Source organism: Miniopterus schreibersii, assembly GCF_964146895.1.
Source record: "Miniopterus schreibersii genome assembly, chromosome: 16".
In the NCBI taxonomy this organism is placed as follows: Eukaryota; Metazoa; Chordata; class Mammalia; order Chiroptera; family Miniopteridae; genus Miniopterus; species Miniopterus schreibersii.
This window is the reverse complement of record NC_138116.1, coordinates 22,215,579-22,239,012: the sequence shown is the minus strand read 5'-3', so window position 1 is coordinate 22,239,012 and position 23,434 is coordinate 22,215,579. Positions and strand designations below refer to the sequence as shown.

The following is a 23,434-nucleotide window of genomic DNA, read 5'->3' as shown; positions in this document are numbered from 1 at the left end:
TATTGTGCAATAGCTGAGAGATTGTTCAAAGTCTTCACAGACATTATAAGTTATTTCAAGGGTCAGCAAGCCAAAACAGCTCTTGTAATTCAAATTCTGGTACATATAGTGCAAATGCTGGGTTGCTCATTACTTCCTGAGATTTCAGTGGGCTCAGATTGTATGGAAATTATCTCTGATGCTGACACCCATTTAGCTGCTTTATGTTTCAGATTCCTCAAGATTTTTCAAATAGGGGTTCACTGTTCTCACTTGAAAGATGTCTCAGTATTTGAGAAGTAATTTGTCTAAGGACAGGAAAGTAAAACTTATTAGAGAAACTAAATTTTCTCCTATACCATTTACATCCATTTTGGGCCATTAATCCCTCTTTGCAATTTTTTCTACACAATTCAAATATTATCCTTTGCATGCATAAGTAATATCGAGGAGTCCTCCTTTCTTCTGTCATAATTATAATTTTACCAATGGATCTGAAATTAAATCACATTTCTTCTTATAATCACCTATTTGTGTGGGGAAAAGACTGTTGCAGGGGATTTTTTTGGTCTTAGCTGTGTTTTTGGTATATTTCCAGTTTGCTATATTTATTACCTTTAGACACTTAAAGGAGAACACTTGGGGTGAACTTGGCTAGGAATCAACCTTAAGAGGCTGAAGATTCGTGAAATGCGTCCTTTTCATCTTGATCTTTGTTTCAAGCAAGAATCAAAATATGCTCAAGAGCTCGGTTTTTATCACGCCCTTATCTTGGAAAAGGAATGCTTTTGTTCAGAAAGAGGGTCTGAAGGCTTTCTGGCCAGGGACAGGTTGTGAACCCCGAACACAGGGGCAGCGAGGGAGAGGCGAGGCACGCATGCTTTCCTTGTGAGCTTTACACTACCTGTATAATTCAGGCTTATTTGCTTTGTGTTTGGGGCATGCAGGGTGTCTGACAGTGGTCCCTTCTGGGGTCAATCAAGGTTCCTGGCAGGAGAAGCCTTGGGGAGAATCAGCGTAGGATTCAACCCCTCTAAGAAAAGGCCTCTAATGGAGATTTTCACGGGGTCAGGAAGGGAGGGGATTGGGAAGGGACTGCTGTGCCTGTCCTGACAGTGGGCAGGGCCTGGCCTCCTGGGCCCAGTTTCCATTCCTATTTGCGAATGGACACACTGTCGCTACACTTTCAGATCCTCCCACAAATTCTGGCCATGGGGCAGCTGGAGGAAAACGGTGAGAGTGACCCACTGTGGGTTTCATTTGTGAGTCTGGCTGAAGCCAAGGGCAGGGGAACCTTCCTGGGCAGCTCGGATTAAGGACTGGAGATTCCGAGGCACTAAAGGGAAAGTGAAAGGCGTGGATGAAACGCAGGCCAAGGCCGACTGCCCGAAATGAACCCCTGCTCTTTCCTTAACAGTATTACCTTGCACCCGAGTGCCTAATCCAGAGGTGGGCTCCCATGCTCGACCCAAATCATAACAAATGTGTTGCTCCTGGGAGGGAGGGAAGGAGTATGTGGGTGTGAGCAAAGACACACAAAAACAAGTCAATGCAATTTTCTGATAACTGCACATCACTGAGGACTTTTTTTAGAAGAGAAGAGAAAGGTAAATAAATCCTGTCATCCAAAAATACAATTAGGAATATCATAAATAACCAAAAGATGTTATGATGGAAATGAACCACAACACAGATTTCCTGATGGATGCAGTAGCATGAGTGCGGATGCGTGATAAGCGGGCAGGACAGCGGGACACCATCCAACACTCGGAATCTACACTAAAAAGGACCGAAACCGAATTATGTAACGTCACCTTAAAAAGAAGAATATCTGAGGTCCTGACTCAGATCTGACTGAAGATACACCATATGAAACTTAAGCGAGGGTGTTGGTGCCACGGAAACTCAGAGTCAGGCCAGCGCCGCCGCCGAGCCCTGCTCGGGGGAGATGGAGGGTTAGTCGCAGGACTGAGTTTTCAAGCTCCATTAAGACAACTATTGTGGACTCAGTGTGTCAAGTGACACCTGACATCTAGTTCCTTTAACTTCCAGTGCTGATTCCTTGCTCGTGTTGTAGCTGAGGAATTCCTGTTACAGCTGATTCTGCTGGAAGTTCATAAATAGGTGTCCTTGCTTTATGGGCTTGGCTAACGTGAGTCTGCTCCAAGAGGTGGCTTCACCTCTGGTGTGTAAACAAAATCGGCTCCAGAGTCATGATCAAGGCTGTGAGTTCTGCCCTGAATCCTTCTGGAAGACAGCGCCCCCCCCACCCCTCCCACCAAGGGAATGCCTATCATCCTGACGGCGTGTATGTTTTCTTTCAAGCATTAGCTATTTGGAGGCTTATGCACTCCAGAGAATGATAACATGTCAGTAAGCAATCAAGTAATGACGGGGTAAGGCAGAGTGCTCAGGGACCTCAAAGAATCTCAGGCATGACAGGCATCCTGATAAAAACCTGCCGAGTGGCTGAATGCCTAGTATAAAAAATGCAGACACCCAGGGTGGTCCGGCCCATCCCCGGGAAGCTGTTCTCCACGTCTCAGGTGACACTCATCCTGGGCCCCCTGACCTTTTCTCCACCAGAAGCATCTCTGCTGTCCAATCAGAATGGCATTTTTGAGCCCCCCCCTCCCCTATGGGCTCAGCCCTCTACTTCAGTGCCCCGAGCCAGGAAATCACATTCCTTTCCCTCTAAACATGGCAATTACCCTCCTGCCCTGTAGGCCGCAGCATTTCCCTGACTGGTTATCACAAATTTTAAGATACTGGCAGAGACTTAAGAGAACAGTCCTAAGAATTTGCTGTTTAAGATTCTTAGAGGGGACAGGGAGGGGTGACCGCCTTTCCAAGGCTGGGACCAGGATTTTATGTTGAGAGAGACGAAGCAGAGCAGCAGCCGGCACACTGATCACAGGAAAGGACGAACCAAACCGAAGTGAAGGAGGCCCCACTCCACTAAGGAGCCTCACGATTTAACAAGGCGATTCACAGACTGTTTCGCTGTCAACAGAGCTGGGAGTGACATTATGGCACATTTTGTTGACAGGTCTGTCCTTTAGAAGAAAATGCCAATTTGTTTCCTAAAGTGGCTACACGAATTTATACCCCCCCCACCCCCCCCAACGTGCAAGAGCTTCAGCAGATTCACAGCCTCTCTCAATTCTTGATATTGTCAGACTTTTAAACTGTTTTCAGTATGGTGGTGTAAGTTGGAATCTTGTCGAGGTTTCGATTTGTATTTTTCTCAATTACTTATGATTTTGAGGTTTTTTTTTTATCGCGTTTGTTGGCTACTATATGTTTCCTCTAACAAAATTTCTAGCCATATCTTTTATCCAATTTTTGAGTGAGTTGCCCATGGTTACTGGTTTGTGGAAGCTATTTATGTTCTTGAGACCAATCCTTTGCCTCTGTGTGTATTGTGAATATTTTTTCCTAGTCAGTACCGTGTGGGACAAAAGAACTGAGCTCAGTGAGCCCAGGAACTCATGAAAAATAATTTAAAAATCTGTTTTGTTCATTTCCTATGCCCGAATTTTCTTTCAGAATATTATTGAACATCGCCTGGTATCATTTTAGCTGATCAGTCTTCTCAAAGTTTTATCTGTTTTGTTCACTTTTTAAAAGGTCAAACTTTTGACTTGGTTGAATTCACTATTTTTTCTTTACCTTCTGTTTTATTAATTTCTACTCTTATTATTATTATTATTTTTAAAGTGTTTGTTTTCTGTGTAGTTTGGGAACAATGTTATTGCTTTTCTCTTAATTTCTTAAGATGGGGCATTTAACTCAGTACTTTGGAGGTTTTCTTCCCTTCTTACATAAGTATTTAAACATATAAATCATCCTCAAAATATTGCTTTTGTTGCATCCCATGAGTTAAAAAAAAATATATGTTTTTATTGATTTTAGAGAGAGAGGGAGGGAGAGGGAGAGAGAGAAACATCGATGGGAGAGAAGCATCGATCAGCTGCCTCCTGCATGCCCCCTACTGGGGACTGAGCCTGCAACCTGGGCATGTGCCCTGACCAGGAATCGAACCAGTGACCTCTCAGTGCACTGGGTGACTCTCAAACAACTGAGCCACACCAGCCGGGGCCACACCCCATGAGTTTTGATGTCACTTTTATTATTATCCAATTCTATACATTTAGATGACTCCTCTTTAGTATAGGTTTTACGCTTGTGTTTTGTACATCTATCCACTCTCCCCACCCATCTTGGGTCTATATGGTACAACCAGAAAGGGGTGCTACTGGCATCTAGTAGGTAGAAGCCAGGAAACTGCTACACATTCCTCCATGGTCACAACAGGCACCTTTACCCAGCCAGCAAAGAATCATCTTGTCCAACATGCCAACAGTGCCAAGGCTGAGGAACAAGACAGACCCGTATCTAAGGTCAAAGAACCAACCTCACTACCTCAGCTTCTCTTCTTGCCGTTATGTCTAGCTAGGCAGTCTCTTCAGACACTAGCAGCCACACTGGGGTTGATTCGTGTTTCGGCTTCATCTCATAAAACTCAGGATGGTGTTTTGTGGAGAGTGGAACAGGTCAGAGGGAAAACGTTCACGGTGCGGTCAGCTCAGTTCCCAGGCCTGTCTGTGCTTAATTCCCGTGACCGCGTTCTGGTTGAGAGAAACAAGGGACTGAAAGTTTAGGGTTACATGAAATATGACAGAGGATATGTGTTTTCCTCGATCCCTTTTTTATTTTCCACACTATGTGCAGCCTGATGAAAGAGACCACCCAGAATGCCCTCCCCTGACATCGAAGAACAGGTGTCTTTAGACACGTCTCTGGCCTAAGTGCGCCAGCACAGTACCGGGAGCACAACAGATGCTTAAACACCGAGGATGCCTCCTAACCAGCCCGCTGCACTGACGCCGTGCAAGTGGTCATTGAGGTTTTGAAAACAGGTGAGAGATTACATTTGTAAAGAGAAAAATTACCTGCATATGGAAAAGGGTATTTTCAAAGATATGCAGACAACCCAAAGCACACACCTTCCCAGTACTCAGACCACTGTTTAGTTTGAGTTTTTTTGTTTTTTTTTTTTAAATAAGATGTGAATGTAAGACCCTGGAGCTAGAAGTAGAGGCCCCGGCCCTTGACCAAACCGTGTCCATAACTAGCCAAGTGGCCTCCATTCATCTGTAAGGGGGGGGGGTTATCATCTTGGTCCTGCTAGTTAGGGGTCACTGCCAAGCTCAGAACAGATAAGACTTGTGAAATGGAATATGAATGTAAGGCCTTCAGAGTAAATGCTCTACAAAGAGTAAGATCACCATATAGGCTGGAAGACAGTAAAGACTTTATTGGGAAGGAACCAGAGAAGCTCCCCACAGCCGGAAAGATGATGCAGTAATCATGAAATGACAGAAGAATAGTGATGCCTTAGAGAAGAGATTACAAAAATACAGTAAACAGGGAAGAAGTCTAGTGATTCATGCTTTAGGTTACTTAGAGGGAAAGCAGTGATCAGTTTTGCAAGCCTGACAAGCTGGCTGTAGATCAAGGAGACCTAAGGCCTGCAGCCATCACAGAGATAATAGCAAATAAAGATGAAGACAATCAGCCTGAAGTTGAATACATCTTACCGCCCTACTCACAGCTCCTTTTAATCAAGAATGCCTGATAGAGCCATGGTGGCAGCATGCTGGGTGTTGGTGAAGCCTGGTTATTGTGGCAGCACCTGAAGAGGCAACAGGGTGATTGTCAGGTTAGTCTGTGTCACAAGATCCCATGGCAAGAGGATCAGCAACAGGAAGGCTGGCAGCAGCTGGACACACAGCAACGGTGGCATGAGGACACACTGGATGCTCCCAAATATTGGATGCCCAGGAAAGCCTGAGTGGCTGGGCAGTGCCTGAGACAGGAAAGGATCCTGCGCGCGGGCGAGCTCTAAAGTGCAGCCCTTGCTGCCCTACCAGCTAGCTGAGGTGTGGACACTGACTTGGGAAGAACTCTGTAAGTAGGTGCTATCTGCATACACACACAAGAGAACATCGCTTCCATTGTTAAAGACGCTCAAATGAACATCGTGCTGGTGCTCAGTCCCAGGACTTATCCTAACTTGTCTTAGATAGAAACTTAAGTGTCATTGAGCAGAAGCAAAGGACACAGTGCTGGCTCTGAGTCTGCCCATTTGAGCTACATAACATGACCCTGTGAAACGTTCTCATATGGAGGGTGGAGATAATTATTTGTTGGAGACTATATGAGGCTCAGGATGGATAATGTATATGATATGCAACATGTGTATACATCCTTATCAGGAGTGCTGCACAGTAAAACAAAACACAATATGGAATGCAAGGAGCAATGAGAGTGATAATATCCTTGAAGTAGCAGAGGCCAGGTGGCAGCATTTAACTGTAAGAGTCATGTGGGTGAAAATATGTTAACGGGCAGCAAGTTTGGAATGACAACGGGGGCAAAGTGATGTGTGACCCACAGGCTGAGGTCAGTGATCCCAATGGAAAATTATGATCCCTCACTCAGTTTCCAGACCTGAGACAGTTCTCAGACCTAGAGCCCACTGACTCACTGAAGGAGAGGCCAGTCCTCCAAGGCCAAGGACCGAGCAGGTGTATGTGGTAGTGATCGCTCCAGTCCTTTCCCAAAGGAATCCACAGCCACGACCTCAGGGGACACTGGAATCCCCATTGGATGTTGCTGGTTACTGGATCTGAGTTGACACTGATAGTTGGCAACCATTTGTAATATATAAAAAAATGTTTTAAAGGACACTGGTAACTAGATTGGAACACTGGTGTCTTAGAAACAGACTGCCAAACAGGGGTTCGAGATCTAGTAGTTTATTTGGGAGATAATCCTAAAAGACACTGTAGAGACCCTGGGGAGTGAAATGGGGAAGAGAGCGAAGCTTATATAGAATGATGTCATGAGCAGCTCCCTCCCGGAGGCAGCCGGGCGCACCCACTGAGCCCCCCCCCCCCCCCCCCCCCCCGAGACCGGTACAACTTGCCCCACCCGAGGGGAAAGACGCCGGAACGTTTACCCACTGCTCCCGCCCGCTGGCTGAGCGCTGCTCCTACAGAGGAGCTCCCTGCCGCCCAGAGCCTGCTTCTTCATCTGGAGAAAGTCCGCAGGCAGGGAGGTCAAAGTGTTTGCTGGAAGAAACCATCGTCCTATATTAAAATAGGGATGCTGAGGGCAGAAAGGTGCACACCCTGAAATCACCAGCTATAGTCTGCTCACTGCAGAGGACAACAGGACAATGGACAACTAAGGAGGAATAATAATCAGACACGATGCTGTTGTATTTGTATGCCTGGGAAATGAAATTTATTTAAGATTTAGGGATATCGCCATATGAGAAAGTCTGACAGGGAAGAAATATATCAATTGGGATGACATGTTGGTTGAAAGAAGTCAGAGAAAATTCAAACTTCTTGTTCATTTGGGAGAGAGATAGTAACATGAGGGGGGGGTGTATATTTGGAGGCCAAAGCCAGTTTAAGAATCAGTTGGAACTGAGGTTTTACAGTTGGCCTCTTGTGGCTCAGTTCAGTTGGATTACACTATGAAGATTGGTTGACAAAAACGAGGTGGGCACAGGTCAGGGTGGTTAGCAGCAGGAACCACTAGAGCAGACTGGGCGGCAGCAGGTGGTCTGGCAGCAGATGGGGCGGCAGCAACAGGAACCACAGCAGGAGGGGCGGCAGCAGCTGGACACACAGCAGGAGGGGCGGCAGCAAGTGGTCTGGCAGCAGACGGGGCGGCAGCAACAGGAACCGCAGCAGGAGGGGCGGCAGCAGCTGGAGCCACAGCAGGAGCCACAGCAGCTGGGGCGGCAGCAGGTGGTCCTGCAGCAGGTGGTCTGGCAGCAGATGGGGCGGCAGCAACAGGAACTACAGCAGGAGGGGCGGCAGCAGCTGGAGCCACAGCAGCTGGGGCGGCAGCAGCTGGACACACAGCAGCTGGGGCGGCAGCAGGTGGTCTGGCAGCAGATGGGGCGGCAGCAGCTGGAGCCACAGCAGGAGCCACAGCAGCTGGGGCGGCAGCAGGTGGTCCTGCAGCAGGTGGTCTGGCAGCAGCTGGGGCGGCAGCAGGTCTCCTGGCCGCAGCCTTGGCCACAGCCCTGGTCGGAGCAGACAGATCCACTACACGAGTTGACCATGGTGGCAGAGGGTGGAGGTTCTGAGTGAGATTCCAGGAAGGTGGATTAGGAAGGTGAGTTTGGAAGGTTTGGAAGTCTGCTTGCCCCAGGGCCCCTTTTATACCCTGCTGAGGGCTGCTGTCATCACATGCAGTGCTCTTTCCTTGTCGTTGTTTGTCCTAATTAACAGGCCATTATCAAATTAGCCAAGTTTGTTTTCCTGGTTAACCTTTTCAAGATGGCTGGAAACATTGCTTCCTTTTCCTGATGTGTTAGGACTCCTCACTTCAGCTCTTCCCGAATCACCTCTTCTGTGCCTCTCCTGCTTCAGCTTCCTCCAAGGGAGCTGTCACGTGACTTGTGCCTTAGGCGGTGTCTGTGCTAGTCTCAGGTTGCACAGCCCAGCATGTCCCCTTGGGTGGTGAAGACTCTAACAGTCACCTTCTCCTTGGTGCCTTGGGAGGGTAAAGCTGCATTTTAGTTTGATGGCTCATTCATCGTGGGTCTGGTGGGCAGGTAAATTTTGAATGTGAAATAGGGCCTCACTGGCATGAGAATAGACTCTCATGATATTTCCCCTCCTGACTGTGAATCATGGCCCATTTTCTAGACTTTCAGGTGGGCAAGAAATAAATGTTCTAGGAGAAAAACAAAGTCATGAAATGTTGATGTTTCTTCTTTCCCTTCAGCTTCACTGAGGTATACTTAATATACAAAAAACTGCACATGTCCAATGTATACATTTTGATGAGTATGGACTAATACTATTTCCATAATTAAGGTACTAAATATATTCATCACCTCCAAAAGTTATTTTTTCTGTCTCCTTGCTTTTTTGTGTGTGTGGTAAGAACACTAACATAAGATTTACCTTCTTAACAAGACTTTAAGTGTACCATAGTATGCTGTTAGCCACAACGTTGTACAGCAGATCTGTAGAAGTTATTTGCCTTGTATAACTGTAACTCTATACACTGAACAACAACTGTTTCCTACTACCCCCAGTCTCTGGAGACCAAAATTTTATTCTATGCTCCTTTCATTTATTTAATATCTCACATAAGTCGATTCATGCAGTATTTGTCCTTCTGTGACTGACTTATTTCACTTAGCATAGTATCTTCCAGGCCCATCCGTGATTACCAATGGCAGGATATCCTTTCTTTTTTAAAGGCCAAATAATATTCATTTTCATTAATGTATCAGAGTTGGCATTCAGCGTACAATTCTGGGTTTCATGGCAGAAAGAGGTTGGCAATAAGTATGATCTTATACTGAGGTTAATATCATGTGCAAAACCTTTGTCTTTTTCATTATGTACTGCGTTTATCTCTTCTTAGAGATGTGCAGGGGTTATTTATAGACCAGCAGTTCTCAATCTCTTTTTCTACCTGACACCAGAGGTAACATTTTTTTTGGTGAGGTTATGCCTGGGGTAGAAGTGCTGAAGGTGAATACAATATTAGGGTGTGTGGCTAGATAAAGAAATACTCCCAAGAAGTTTAGGTATAATTACTCCTCCCCAAATCATGTGCCATATATTGCATTAGTAACTACTCTTTCAGATCTAAGAAAGGCCCTGACTTTCATCTTAGATTTAGTCTCTTGTGCAAGGATGTCTAAAGCTTTCTGAACTTGAAACAGTTGAGGTTTCCTTCACAGATGAATGGTGGAACACACACACTGTGATACATCCATACCATGGAATGCCTCTCACAAATATTTGCAAATATTTGCTCCCATTCAGTAGGTTGCCTTTTTGTTTCGTTGATGCTTTCCTTTGCCATGTAGAAGCTTTTTAGTTTGATGTAGTTTAACTTGTTTATTTTTTTTGCTGTTGTGTTGCTGTCAACTCCAAAAAATTATTGCCAAGATTTATGTGAGTGAACTTCCTGCCTATCTTTCTTCTAGGAATTTTATAGTTTCAGAGCTTACATTCAAATATTTAATCCATTTTGAGTTAATTTTTGTGTATGGTGTAACATTGTGGCCCACTTTTATTCTTTTGCATGTGGCTGCACAATTTTCCCAACACCATTTAGTGAAAAGGCTCTCTTCTCCCCATACTGTATTCTTGGCTCTTTTGTCATAAATTAATTGATCATATATACATGGGTTTATTTCTGGGATCTCTATTCTAGTTCATTGATCTATGCATCTGTTTTTATGCCAATGTCATACTGTTTTGATTACTATAGCTTTGTAATATAGTTTGAAATCTGAGAGCATGATGTCTCCAGCGTTGATCTTTTTTCTCAAGATTGCTTTTGCTACTCAGGGTCTCTTGTCATTCCATATAAATTTTAGGATTTTTTTTTCTATTTCTGTCAAAAATGCCATTAGAATTTTCATGGAGATTGCATTGAATCTGCAGATTGCTTTGAGAAGTATGCTGATGTGAGCACATTCCTTTTATCTATAGACATTTCTATGAGTTATTCTTAATTAAGAAACACATTAAACACTTATTTTCTAAAGCTTCATATCACTTAGGGAACAACTTCCTCTTTGAAAATTTTCCTGTAATTACAAAAACAACATAAACAACAACAAAAAAAGTCCTGCTCATTGGTCGCAACATTGGGGGTCCAGTGTATAAAAACCTGAGCACAGAAGAAGTCATCAGAATCTGAGAAACTCACTTCTGAACAGAAACTCGCCTTCTACTCCTGACACCATGTGCTGCTCTCCTTGCTGCCAGCCCACCTGCTGTGGATCCAGCTGTTGTGGGTCCTGCTGCTGCCGCCCTTGCTGTGTGTCCAGCTGCTGCCAGCCATGCTGCCGACCATGCTGTGGGTCCTGCTGCTGCCAGCCTTGCTGCCGCCCGACCTGCTGTCAGACCACCTGCTGTAGGACCACCTGCTGCCGGCCCAGCTGCTGCTGCAGCCCCTGCTGTGTGTCTAGCTGCTGCCAGCCTTGCTGCCGCCCCTGCTGTGTGTCCAGCTGCTGCCAGCCTTGCTGCCGCCCCTGCTGTGTGTCCAGCTGCTGCCAGCCTTGCTGCCGCCCCTGCTGTGTGTCCAGCTGCTGCCAGCCTTGCTGCCGCCCCTGCTGTGTGTCCAGCTGCTGCCAGCCTTGCTGCCGCCCAACCTGCTGTCAGACCACCTGCTGCAGGACCACCTGCTGCCGCCCTTGCTGCTGCTGATCTTCTCACCAAAGAACCACGATCTTCACACAACACCTGTTAACTGACTCGCCAGTTTGGAAACATTCATGTCCTAGACTTTGCTGACAACAGCATGCTCCACCAGGAGTTCTGTGACTCATTCGGCTGACAAAGCCTCCGAATCCGCGTGGTGGCGTGTGGAGGGACCCCAGTCCTCCTCCTCCCGCATGTGTGGATTACGTGCCAGCTTCGTGCATCCTCAATATGGGGTCATGGTCTCTGCTTTGACTCTGTGGTCAGGATCTTCACCCTCTCCCTCCATGTAACTTAGAAAAACAAATTCTCATAATTTTTAATACGTTTTGCATCTGATAAATAATCTTCATAATCACATTTTCTATATCAATGTACTCATGCTCCTTGTATCAGGCTTTCTTCTTTTATGATCACTTTGAACTGTATTCCTAAATGCAGGAATCTTACCTTTCTTTCTTAATAAAGTCTATACCCTAATTCATCCATAGTGTGTGTGATTTCTTATACAGCATTCCTGATACAGGGATTTAAATACATATTGCATACTATATGCATCATCCATTCTGAGCATCATAATAGCCCCCACAAAAATTATCTCCATTTTCAGGGGTGGAACCCCCCCAGTTAATTGTTTAATGTCACATAGCTAAGAATGAATTGACTCAGATCCTGGAAGGAGTGTTGTGTTTCTGCTCAAAGGCACTTACATCTGCATCCCAAAGAAGCCTCCGGTTACTATGCCCTTGGCAAGCTGCGATGCTGTCATTGCTCAGGTCCCATAGTCACTGGGCATGGACACCCTGAGACACTCTAGTAAATTCCCACACTCCAGGTATACTTCTCCCTGCTCTGCCTCTCATGATAATTATCCCTCACCAAATAGTGACTGCTTTCTCTGCTGCTCATCTACTGACACGAGGAGTCCAAATGGACCAGTGGCAGTTGTAAACTAGATTATGTTCCTGACAAAAATGTGCTTTCCTAGGAGTAAAACCTTCAATCCAGGAGAATCTAAAGCATGATGGGATGGGAAGCACAGATTCCCAAGTGTGTCATTGCGGGTTAAAGTGTGAAGACTCACTCAACTTCCAGTCAACCCGTGTACACTACCATTCATGGATATAGGTGGTCCATTACATATATGTTAATGGCCATTGGGTTAAGGTATATTCCACATTCAGAAGACAATATATCAATCCAGCAGACTGTCACCTCTATGCAGATGTCTTTGCTGCACATCTAAGAGACCATTCCAGCAATTTCTCTATCATGTGATGTATGGTAGGACAAGTAGATCCATGGTTATGTGCCTATTGTTGACCTTGTTGATCATAGAGTGGGTCCCTTGGTCCAAAGTGATGCCATCCAGGATCCTATGACCATATACTGCAAGCTGGCGGATAGCACTGCAGCCAGGGAAGATGATTGCACACGCCACACATGCAATCACGGTAAGGGAGAATTGTCCCTTCATTGTGGAAGTGATCTGTTGTAGAACACTTGGCTCTGTTTGGGGTGGTTGGTTTTCAGGAATGATGTTATTGATTAGGACTCACTCCTTGTTTACTTCTGACAACAGCGCGAACAACAGAAGCTAGTTTGTAGCAGTGGTGAGAGTCGTGCTGTTGGTCCACATAAAGCCTCTATTCCTGCCACCATGGCTCCTTTGTCCATGTCCCTTGTGCAAGTACTGGCGCAGCTGACGAGCTAGAGGAAATGTTATACCAACTTGTACTTGTCCAGTGCCTCCTAAGCGGTGGATACACTCTGGGGAGCATTGATGGGGGACAGAAAGGGGGAGCACTTTCTGCTGATGCCCCATCTCCATGAACATGATTCTTCTCCAAATGCCTTTATCTTCCACTCGTGTCCCTTCCAGGGATGAGATAACTCAATTAGGCCTTTCATCCTTTGCATGTAGCCAACAAGCATCATTTTCTGAGGCCACCCCTCTCCCCCACAAAATGATACATACACACAACCATGGTGCTAATCACAGTTCTCTTCACTGTCCCACACCTCAGCACCTGCGGCTTCCTGTTGGGGCAGCAGGGACAGCATTTACAGCTCCCGTGAGTGCAGGGCGCGCTTCCTGTCTCACGTGCTGTCCAGCCGCTCATGCAATTCGTCTGGCCACTCTTGCCACTTTATTTAATATAGTATTGAAAGTCCTAGCCAGAGAAATTAGTAAAAAAATATTTTTTTAAACGAAGGCATCAAAATTGGAAATAAAGAAGTAAAACGGACTCTATTTGCAGATGAAATTATGTGTGTGTGTATATATATAATACATAATACATACTAAATAATACACACACAATACATACTAAAGATGCCACAAAAGACTGTTAGAACTAATCAATAAATTCAGGAAAGTTGCAGGTTACAAATCAATATACAAAAATCGGTTGTGTTTTTTATATACTAGTGAGGAATTAAGATAATTTCATTTACATTTGCATAAAAAAAGAATAAAATGACTAGGAATAAATATAACCAAGAAAGTGAAAGACCTGTACACTGAAAATTAAAAATATATGTGAAAGGAACTGCAGAGGACACAGACAATAGAAAAGATATTTTGTGTTCATGGATTGGAAGGATTAATATTGTTAAATATCCAAACTACTCAAAGCAATATATAGATCCAATGCTACCTCTATTAAAATTCCAATGGTATTTTTCACAGAAATAGAATAATATCTTAAAATTTATATGGAACCCCAAATACCTCTGAGTAGCCAAAACATTCCTGAGAAACAAGGACAAAGCTGGAGACATCTTGCTCCCTGATTTCAAACTATATTATAAACCTATAGGAATCAAAACAGTTTGGTACTAGCATAAAAACAGACACATATCAATGGGACAAAATACAGAGTCTAGAAATAAACTCTCATATAATGGTCAATATATTTATGACAAGGAGCCAAGAATACAAAATGAAAAAGGGACAGCTTTTTCAATAAATGGTATTGAGAAAATTGGGTACTCACATGCAAAAAAAGTGCTACTGAACCACTATCTTACAGCATACCCAAAAATTAATACAAAATGGATTAAGGACTGGATTGTAAGACTGGAAACCACAGAACTCCTGGACAAATACATGGGCGATAAGCTCCTTGACAAGGGCCTTGCCAAAAACTTTTTTGGATATGACACCAAAAACAAAGGAAGCAAGTGGAACTACATCAAACTAAAAAGTGTCTGCACGGCAAAGGAAACCATCAACAAAATAAAAAGGGAAACTCCTGAAAGAGAGAAAATATTTCAAATCATATATCTGATAAGGGGTTAATATCCAAAACACATAAAGAACTTATGGAACTCCATTGCAAAACAAAAACAAAATGCACAAACCCACAGAAAATTAAAGAATGGACAGAGGATCTCCAATAAATGTAAATTAAAACCACAATGAGATATCCATTCATACCTGTCACAGTGACAATAAAAAAAAAGACAAGACCTAATGAGTGTTGAAGATGTGGAGAAAATAAATCTTTTCTGCACTATTGGTGGAAATTTAAATTGGCATAGCCACTGTGGAAAACAGTGTGGATATTCCTCAGAAATTAAATATAGAACTGACTAATGATTCAGCAATTCCTCTCTTGGATATCTATCTGAAAAATTCTCACTAATTCGAAAGATATATGCACCAACATGTTCATTGCAGCATTATTTACAATACCCAAGATAGGAAAACAACCCGCATATCCATTCATTGATGTATGAATGGATGAAGGAAAGGGGCCGCACACACACACACACACACACACACAGAATATTATTTAGCCATGAAAAAGAAGCACATCTTTCCATCTACAACACCATGGACCTGGAGGGCATTATGCTAAGTGAGATGACTCAGACAAAGACAAACACTCTATGATCTCTCTTATATGTGGCATCTAAAAAAACCTGAGCTTACAGGTACAGAGACCACATTGGTGGTAGCCAGTGGTGGGGTGTGCAGTGTGGGCAAGATGGGAGAAAGGGGACAATAGATACCAACTTCCAGTTATGAAATAAATTAGTCATGGCAATGCAATGTACAGCATGGTGACCATAGTTAATAATACTGGACCACATATTTAAAAGTTGGTAAGAGAGTAGATCTTAAAAGTTTTTATCACAAGAAAAGTAATAATAACTCTGAACACTGGAAGATGTTAACTAGACTGATGGTGTTGATCAATGCAAATATCAAACCATTATGTTCTATACCTGAAGGTAACATAATTTTATATGTCAGGTATACCGCAATAAAAAAATAAGCTAATATATAAAAGTAGAATTCAGAAGGCTCAAAATATCAAAAAGAGCAGGAGACAGTGTTGTAGTGAAATGTAGAAACACTGTTCTATTCTTTCTAAATTGCTGCCTATATGTTTTCTCTATAACATGGCAATTTCATGCTTACATGTGTCCCTAGAAGAGAGAGAGAATGGGGCAGAAACACATTCAAAAATTTATAGGTGATTATTTCCCATATTTGTTGAAAAAATATAAATTTACATATTCAAATTTAACTTGGCCATCACCTTATCCCACCAATTTGCCTCAATTTGTGTAAGAAAATATGTGCAAGTTGGAATGTCCCACCTGAGATACTGCCCAACTGAGAAAACAGAGGGAACATGAACGGACTGAGGCTCTGAAGCCCAGGGGGCGGCTTCTGCGCCGTCCTGTTCGGGTGCTGACCTGCTTAGAGAAACAGTGGCCAAGCACCAAGACTCTCCCACAGGACAGGAAACATTTCCAGTCGGAGGCCGCAGGCAGATACGGGCTGAGCCTTGAATCCCACTTTCTGGGAATCAGACTCACGCAGGGCCTCAGTAATCACGGACCCGTCAGCTCCTGACCGCTCAGGGCACCCCCAATCTAAACATGGCCCAGGGAACAACACTGAGAGGACACCCCTGTTCTGACCTCCTTCAAACAGCAGGAAGTAACACGCGATCAGGTGGTGTCACGTGACCTGAAATGTTGCTGGGGAGGTTCCTGACTCTCATTTCTGTAAAAGATTCTTCAGTGGGATTCCCAATTACAGAGAAGACAAACAGTAATTTATAGAACCCTCAAGACACAAAGGGACCAACTTCCTCCTTGACAATTCCACAGTAATTATCAAAACAATGAAAACAACAAAGAGGAAAGTCCTGCTTATTGGTCCCATCACTGGGGGTCCAGAGTATAAAAGCCCCAGGAGAGAAGACATCATCAGAATCTGAGAAGCTCACCTCTGAACAGGAACCCACCCTCCACACCTGACAAAATGTGCTGCTCCCCTTGCTGCCAGCCCACCTGCTGCAGGACCACCTGCTGCAGAACCACCTGCTGCAGGCCCAGCTGTTGTGGGTCCTGCTGCTGCCAGCCTTGCTGCCGCCCTTGCTGTGTGAGCAGCTGCTGCCAGCCTTGCTGCCGCCCTTGCTGTGTGAGCAGCTGCTGCCGGCCTTGCTGCTGTAGCACTCCTTGCTGCCAGCCCAGCTGCTGTGGGTCCAGCTGTGGCGGGTCCTGCTGCTGCCAGCCTTGCTGCCAGCAAGTTTGCTGCTGTCCTGTGCACGTCTGCAGAACCTGCTACCACCCCACCTGCTGCTGCGTGCCTGGGTGCATAGCCTATGGCTGCGGGTCCAGCTGCTGCCAGCCCTGCTGCTGCTGATCACCCTGCCAGAGAACCACCTCCTGTCAACTGACTTGTCATTAAGGAAACAAATTCACCTCTGGACTTTGTTGACAGCCAGCATTTGGGACCATAACTTCTGTGACTCATCTGCCCGTTTAAAGAGTCAGCTTCATGCGGTGCAGGGGACTTCCATCGGTTCTCTTCCTCCCGTGGATGCGGATCGTGTCCCAGCTCTGTGTGTGCTCAATATGCAGTCATGATCTTGGCTTTGACTCTAAGTCAGGATCAATGGCTCCCTCTAAATAACTTAGTCAAACAAATCTTCATAATTTATTCATAGGTTTCTGTAACTGAGTAATATTCTTCATGATCATATTTCCTTACAATGTACTCATGATTCCTGTATAAGGCTTTCTTCTTTCAGGATCCCTTTGAATTGTCTTATTAGGTGCAGGACTCTTCTCTACGTGTTGCTTAATAAAGTCTATACCATAATTCATCCATATTGTGTGTGATTTCTTGAACAGCATTCCTGATAACGGGGATTTAAATACCTATTGCATACTATAGGCATCATCCATTCTGAGCATCATACCAGCCCCTCACAAATATTATCTACAGTTTTAGAAAAAAAACAAATTCACTGTGTAATGTCACAAGCTAATGATGAACAGATTCAGATCCAGGTCTGGGTCTTCTGTTCCTGCTCTGAGCCTCAGGTTACTACACCCTTGATAAGCTGTGGTGCTGTCCTTGCTCAGCTAAGGTTGTCTTCGGGCACGAACACACCATGAGACACTCCAGTAAATTCCCACATTCCACATGCACTTTTTCATGCTCTACCTCTTCATGGTAATTATTACTCAGTAAATAGTGACTGCTTTCCCTGCCTGTTATTCTACTGACGTGAAAAGTCCAAATGGACCAGACTCTAGTTGTATAATTAGGTTATGACCCTGACAAAAAAAAGTGCCTTTCATAGAAGTGAAACTTCCAATCCGGAGGAACCTAAGGGCATGATGGGATAGGAAGCCGATTCCCAAGTATGTTGCAGGGCGTTAAAGTGAGAGGGTCACCCTTACTCTCACCCATTGCTGCTGAATCCATGGGTCCTAACTTTTATGGATATATTAGTACTACATATATTTCAACCTAATAATGGTTATTGGATCAAAATATATAGCACACTCAGAAGACAATATATCAGTCCCATAGGTTGTCACCTCTATGGTGGTGTCTTTGCTGCACATCTAGAACCCCATTCCAATTTTTTATGAGGCTAGCAATTTCTCTGTCATGTGATGTCTAGTAGGAGAAGTAGATCCACAGGACAAGCAGATCCATGGTTATGTGCCTACTGTTGACCTTGTTCACCATAAAGTGGGTCCCTTGGTCCAAAATGTTGCTACCCAGCATCCTATGATTTCTTGGGGCATAATAACTTTATCCATCCCCATAAACTAATAAGCCCATTTATGAATCACAATTATAAATGTAGTAACTACAGTTTTATAGTCATTTTACCAGTTGTGCATGATTGTCAAAAAGTGAAGTCAAATAATAATAGGAAGTTTATTGTCTGAGCAAATAATTTAGAACAATGGACTGTTTATTGGCACCTCCTGCATTCAAGTCAAGCACCTGCTCTTGCCTAAGGAGCTGGAAGACTCAGGTGCAATGTCCCCCTCTCTGTGCGGTGCTAGCTGGGCACTGCCCACCTTTGCCTGAGGGCCTCTCCTGACTCTGCACTTCCAGGGTTGACTCGCCATTTAAGAAACACACATTCATTCCTACAAGTCCGCACCCAGGGCAGCAGATACTCTGCTCGTCTTGATAACATGCCTCCTCTTTAAAGTGCTTGCATAAATTGGTTCTGCTCCTGTTTGTGTCTTAAGGTCAATGTGAGAAGGGCAATCCTGTCATGTGTGGTTGATATGACTGTGCATGTAAAATGTCCAAAAATCTATTAATAAAGTATTAGAAATAATAAGGGAGTTTGGTTACATGGTCAATATACAAACATGAATTGTCTCTATGTATGTCAGAAACAGTTAGAAATTAACATTTTAAATATAACATATACTAAAATAAAAAAAAATACCTAGGATACACTATGAGCAATTCTCTGCACAATTCTACTTGTAGATGTTTATCCAACAGAAATATTCATGTACATTTCCCAAAGGACCTGCACCAACACATTCACAACAACACTGCTTTTACTAGTCCCAAACTGCTAACAATCCACATACAGGGGAGGGCAAAAGTAGGTTTACAGTTGTTCATATAGAAAATAACACAATAACTAAATATAATAATACAAGAACAAACTCTGTGTTTCCTGTACTCACAACTGTAAACCTACTTTTGCCCCACCTTGTATATATCAACAGTAAACAAAGCAATTGTGTCTGATTCATTTAGTGGAACAACTCAGCAAGGGGAATGAATGAAGCACAGGTAATAGATGGCCGAGTCTCACAATCATCATGTAAAGAGAAAGTGGCCAATTCTATATTATTTCATTCATATAGAGTTTAAAAACAGCCTAAACTTACCCACCTTTGGGAATGAGTGAACGCTCTAATTTGAAAAAGATGGGATATATTTTATATTTCAACCTGGGTGACATGAATGTGTTCACTTTGACATAATCTATCAAGTTGGAAATTAATAACAATTTACCAAGTTGGAAATTATAGAGCACTTTTTGTGTGTGTGTTTATTTTTGTTTAAAATATTACAGATGCCCCTTTTTCTCCCCAATGACCCATTCCACCCCACCCCACCCCCCTCCCCAGTCCCTCTCCCCACCATTGTCCATGTCCTTGGGTTGTGGATATCTGCATATAAATTCTTTGGTTACTCTCTCCCCCTCCACCCACCCGCCCTCCTCCATCCCTCTGACATTCGTCAGTCTGATCCATGCTTCCATGTCATTGAATCTATTCTGTTCATCAGTTTATTAAGTTCTTTAGATTCACATATAAGCAAGATCATGTGATATTTGTCTTTCACTGCCTGGCTTATTTCACTTAGCGTAATACTCTCCAGGTCCACCCATACTGTCCCAAAGGGTACGAGATCCTTCTTCTTTACAGCTGCATAGTATTGTATGGTGTAAATGTCCCACAGCTTTTTTATCCACTCATCTACTGATGGGCACTTGGGCTGTTTCCAGATCTTAGCTATTGTAAACTGTGCTGCTATGAACATCGGGGTGCATATATTCTTTCTGATTAGTGTTTCAGGATTCTTAGGATACATCCTACGAGTGGAATCACTGGGTCAAAAGGCAGCTCCATTTTTAATTTTCTGAGGAGCCTCCATACTGTTTTCCATAGCGGCTGCACCAGTCTGCATTCCCACCAGCAGTGTACCAGGGTTCCCCTTTGTCCACACCCTCGCCAGCACATATCGTTTGTTGATTTGTTGGTGGCAGCCATTCTGACAGGTGTGAAGTGATACCTCACTGTGGTTTTAATTTGCGTCTCCCTGATGATTAGTGATGTTGAGCATTTTCTCATGTGTCTCTTGGCCATCCGTATGTCCTCTTTGGAGAAGTGTCTATTCAGGTCCTTTGCCCATTTCTTAATTGGATTGTTTGTCTTCCTCTTACTGAGTAATATCAGTTCTTTGTAAATTAGCCCCTTTGTAAATTAGCCCCTTATCAGATGCATCCTTGGCAAATATGTTTTCCCAGACCGTGGGGTTCCTTTGTATTTTGAGGCTGTTTTCTTTTGCTGTGCAAAAGCTTTTTAGTTTGATGTAGTCCCACATGTTTATTTTTTCTTTTGTTTCTCTCGCCCTAGGAGATGTATCAGTGAAAATTCCACTATGTGGGATGTCTGTGACTTTACTGCCTATGTTTTCTTCCAGGATTTTTATGGTTTTGAGACTTACATTTAAGTCTTTTATCCATTTTGAGTTTATTTTTGTGTATGGTGAAAGTTGGTGGCCTAGTTTCATTTTTTTGCATGTATCTGTCTAATTTTCCCAGCCCCACGTATTGAAGAGACTGTCTTTACTCCATTGGATGCTCTTGCATCCTTTCTCAAATATTAACTGACCATAATGGCGTGGGTCTATTTCTGGGGTCTCTGTTCTGTTCCATTGATCTATATGTCTGTTGTATCAATACCAGGCTGTTTTGATTACAATGGCCTTGTAATACAGTTTGATGTCTGGTAAAGTGATCCTTCCCACTCTTCTTTTTTCTCAAGATGGCTACAGCTATTCAGGGTCTTTTACCTGAGCACTTTTTAAGATGAATGTTAAACCACAAAAATGTTTCCAGTATGATAATACTCAAAGATACTTCAGGTATCATCTCCCCTAATCTAAATACTTCATTTAAAAAAAAATAAAAGTAATGTACAGCTAGTGGCTGCTAGGACTCTGGAGTAAACCGATTAGGCACAGGGTCACCACTGCTCTGTCCTGCCCAGGCCGGCAGGAACTAGACGGATCACAGGACCTGACAGTATTCGGAGCACAAACATGCTTATAATGTGACCATCCCTTTTATCTAAAAAAAGTTCTCTAAGAGTTTTTTCAATTCAGAAATAGATTAAGAACTTCTTTTGAAAAGATTAATCACATTTAGGGAACAACTTCCTCTTTAAAATGTCCAAGAGGATTGTGGACAACAACGTCAACAGGAACAAGGAAAACCCCGGTCATTGGTGCCGACATCTGGGGCCCGTGTATAAAAGCTCCAGAAAGGAAGGAGCCGTGAGAACCTGAGAAACTCACCTGTGAACAGGAACCCACCCTCCACACCTGCCAAAATGTGCTGCTCCCCTTGCTGCCGCCACCTGCTGCAGGACCACCTGCTGCAGGACCACCTGCTGCAGAACCACCTGCTGCAGCCCTTGCTGTGGGTCCTGCTGCTGCCAGCCTTGCTGCAGCCCTTGCTGTGGGTCCAGCTGCTGCCAGCCTTGCTGCAGCCCTTGCTGTGGGCCCTGCTGCTGCCAGCCTTGCTGCAGCCCTTGCTGTGGGCCCTGCTGCTGCCAGCCTTGCTGCAGCCCTTGCTGTGGGTCCTGCTGCTGCCAGCCTTGCTGCCGCCCAACCTGCTGTCAGACCACCTGCTGCAGGACCACCTGCTGCCGCCCCTGCTGTGTGAGCAGCTGCTGCCAGCCTTGCTGCTGTTGCACTCCCTGCTGCCAGCCCAGCTGCTGTGGGTCCTGCTGCTGCCAGCCTTGCTGCCGCCCCACATGCTGTCAGACCACCTGCTGCAGGACCACCTGCTGCCGCCCCTGCTGTGTGTCCAGCTGCTGCCAGCCTTGCTGCTGCTGATCATCTCCCCATAGAACCACCATCTGGAGACAACACATTCTGTTAACTAATGTGCCATTTAAGACAATTCACTACCTTGACTTTGATGAGAACCAGCATGTTATCACCAAAATCTCTATTATTCATCTGGCTATTTAGGAACTTGTGAATCAGTTTGATGCAGTGCAGACAATTTCCCTCAATTCTGTTTCTCCCATGTGCATGGACCATGTGACAACTTCATACATCATCGATGAGAAGTAATGCTTTTGGCTTTCAATTGGAGTCAGGATCTCTTGCTCCCTTTATGTAACTTCTCTTCATAACTTTTTAATAGGTTTCTGCAATCAATCGGCATAATCATGTTTTCTTTTCAATGTATGCATAGTTCTTTCTCCTATTTCTTATTTTCATAATCACTTTGAAAACACTCCCTTGATGCTGGGATCTGTATGCTTCTTAATAAAATCTCTAACATTTTTATCCCATATTGTGTTTTCTTTTGCTGTACAGTAGTCCTGATGTCGGAACTCATACTCTTATTGCATCCCATGTGCAGTACCCAATAAGAACTGCAAAACAGCCTGCCACAAATTATTATCCACATTTTTAGATGAGAAAATCTCATTGTGCAATGTCATGTAGCTAATAATGGACATGCTGAGATCCAGGATGGGCTCTTCTGTTCTTGCTCAAGGGCACCTTCATTCACATGTCAATACAAGTAGCAGTGACACTGAGTACTGAGGTCTAGTAAGATGTGAAACTGATTTTCTACTTCAACAATGGCAGGAATAATCCCTCATATGTACGGATAATGTCTGTTTAAAACATTCCTCCCAAGTCAGTGTCCCACAGCTCAGTCCCTGCAGCTGCATGTTAGGGCAGGAGGGACAGCATTTTAGCCCCCTCTTGAGGGCAGAGTCTTTCCTGTCTCAGGGATTGTTTAGCCACTCATCTGCATCTAATTATTTTTAGCATCCTTATGTCGTCTTGACAGTCTCATTGAAAGGGACTTCTTCCTGAGTCTCATGCAAATCAGATTCTGAATTGACATCTTCTCCTGAGTAGCTATCAGCAGAGCAAGGAATTAAGTACCTTCTTGCCAAAAAAAGATAATATATTGTATTCCCCTATTTTATGGTAATTTTTCCTCCTGGCCCAAATGCTTTTAAGACATTTAATTAAGGACAAAGTTAGAGAATGGGAACCAATGAACTGGGCATTTATGACTTTCAGCAATGCAAATCCTCTAAACCACCTAAAGGAACAAAACAAC

The 23,434-nt window shown here is 44.0% G+C and overlaps 3 protein-coding genes across 3 annotated transcripts; 2 read left to right on the top strand and 1 right to left on the bottom strand.

The window, feature by feature from the left end:
• Positions 1-7,576: 7,576 nt before the first annotated feature.
• LOC308568410 (uncharacterized protein) lies at positions 7,577-8,128 on the bottom strand (the record flags this gene model as incomplete). The annotated part of the gene is made up of 1 exon (XM_081161341.1): positions 7,577-8,128. The coding sequence occupies one exon, from the start codon at positions 8,126-8,128 to the stop codon at positions 7,577-7,579; it is 552 nt and encodes a 183-aa protein (XP_081017467.1).
• A 2,656-nt stretch (positions 8,129-10,784) lies between these two features.
• LOC308568804 (uncharacterized protein) lies at positions 10,785-11,249 on the top strand (the record flags this gene model as incomplete). The annotated part of the gene is made up of 1 exon (XM_081162017.1): positions 10,785-11,249. One exon carries the CDS (start codon positions 10,785-10,787, stop codon positions 11,247-11,249), a length of 465 nt encoding a protein of 154 aa, XP_081018143.1.
• Positions 11,250-21,504: 10,255 nt separating this feature from the next.
• LOC308568802 (uncharacterized protein) lies at positions 21,505-22,176 on the top strand (the record flags this gene model as incomplete). Its single annotated transcript, XM_081162012.1, has 2 exons — positions 21,505-21,556; positions 21,644-22,176. 2 exons carry the CDS (start codon positions 21,505-21,507, stop codon positions 22,174-22,176), a joined length of 585 nt encoding a protein of 194 aa, XP_081018138.1.
• Positions 22,177-23,434: the final 1,258 nt, after the last annotated feature.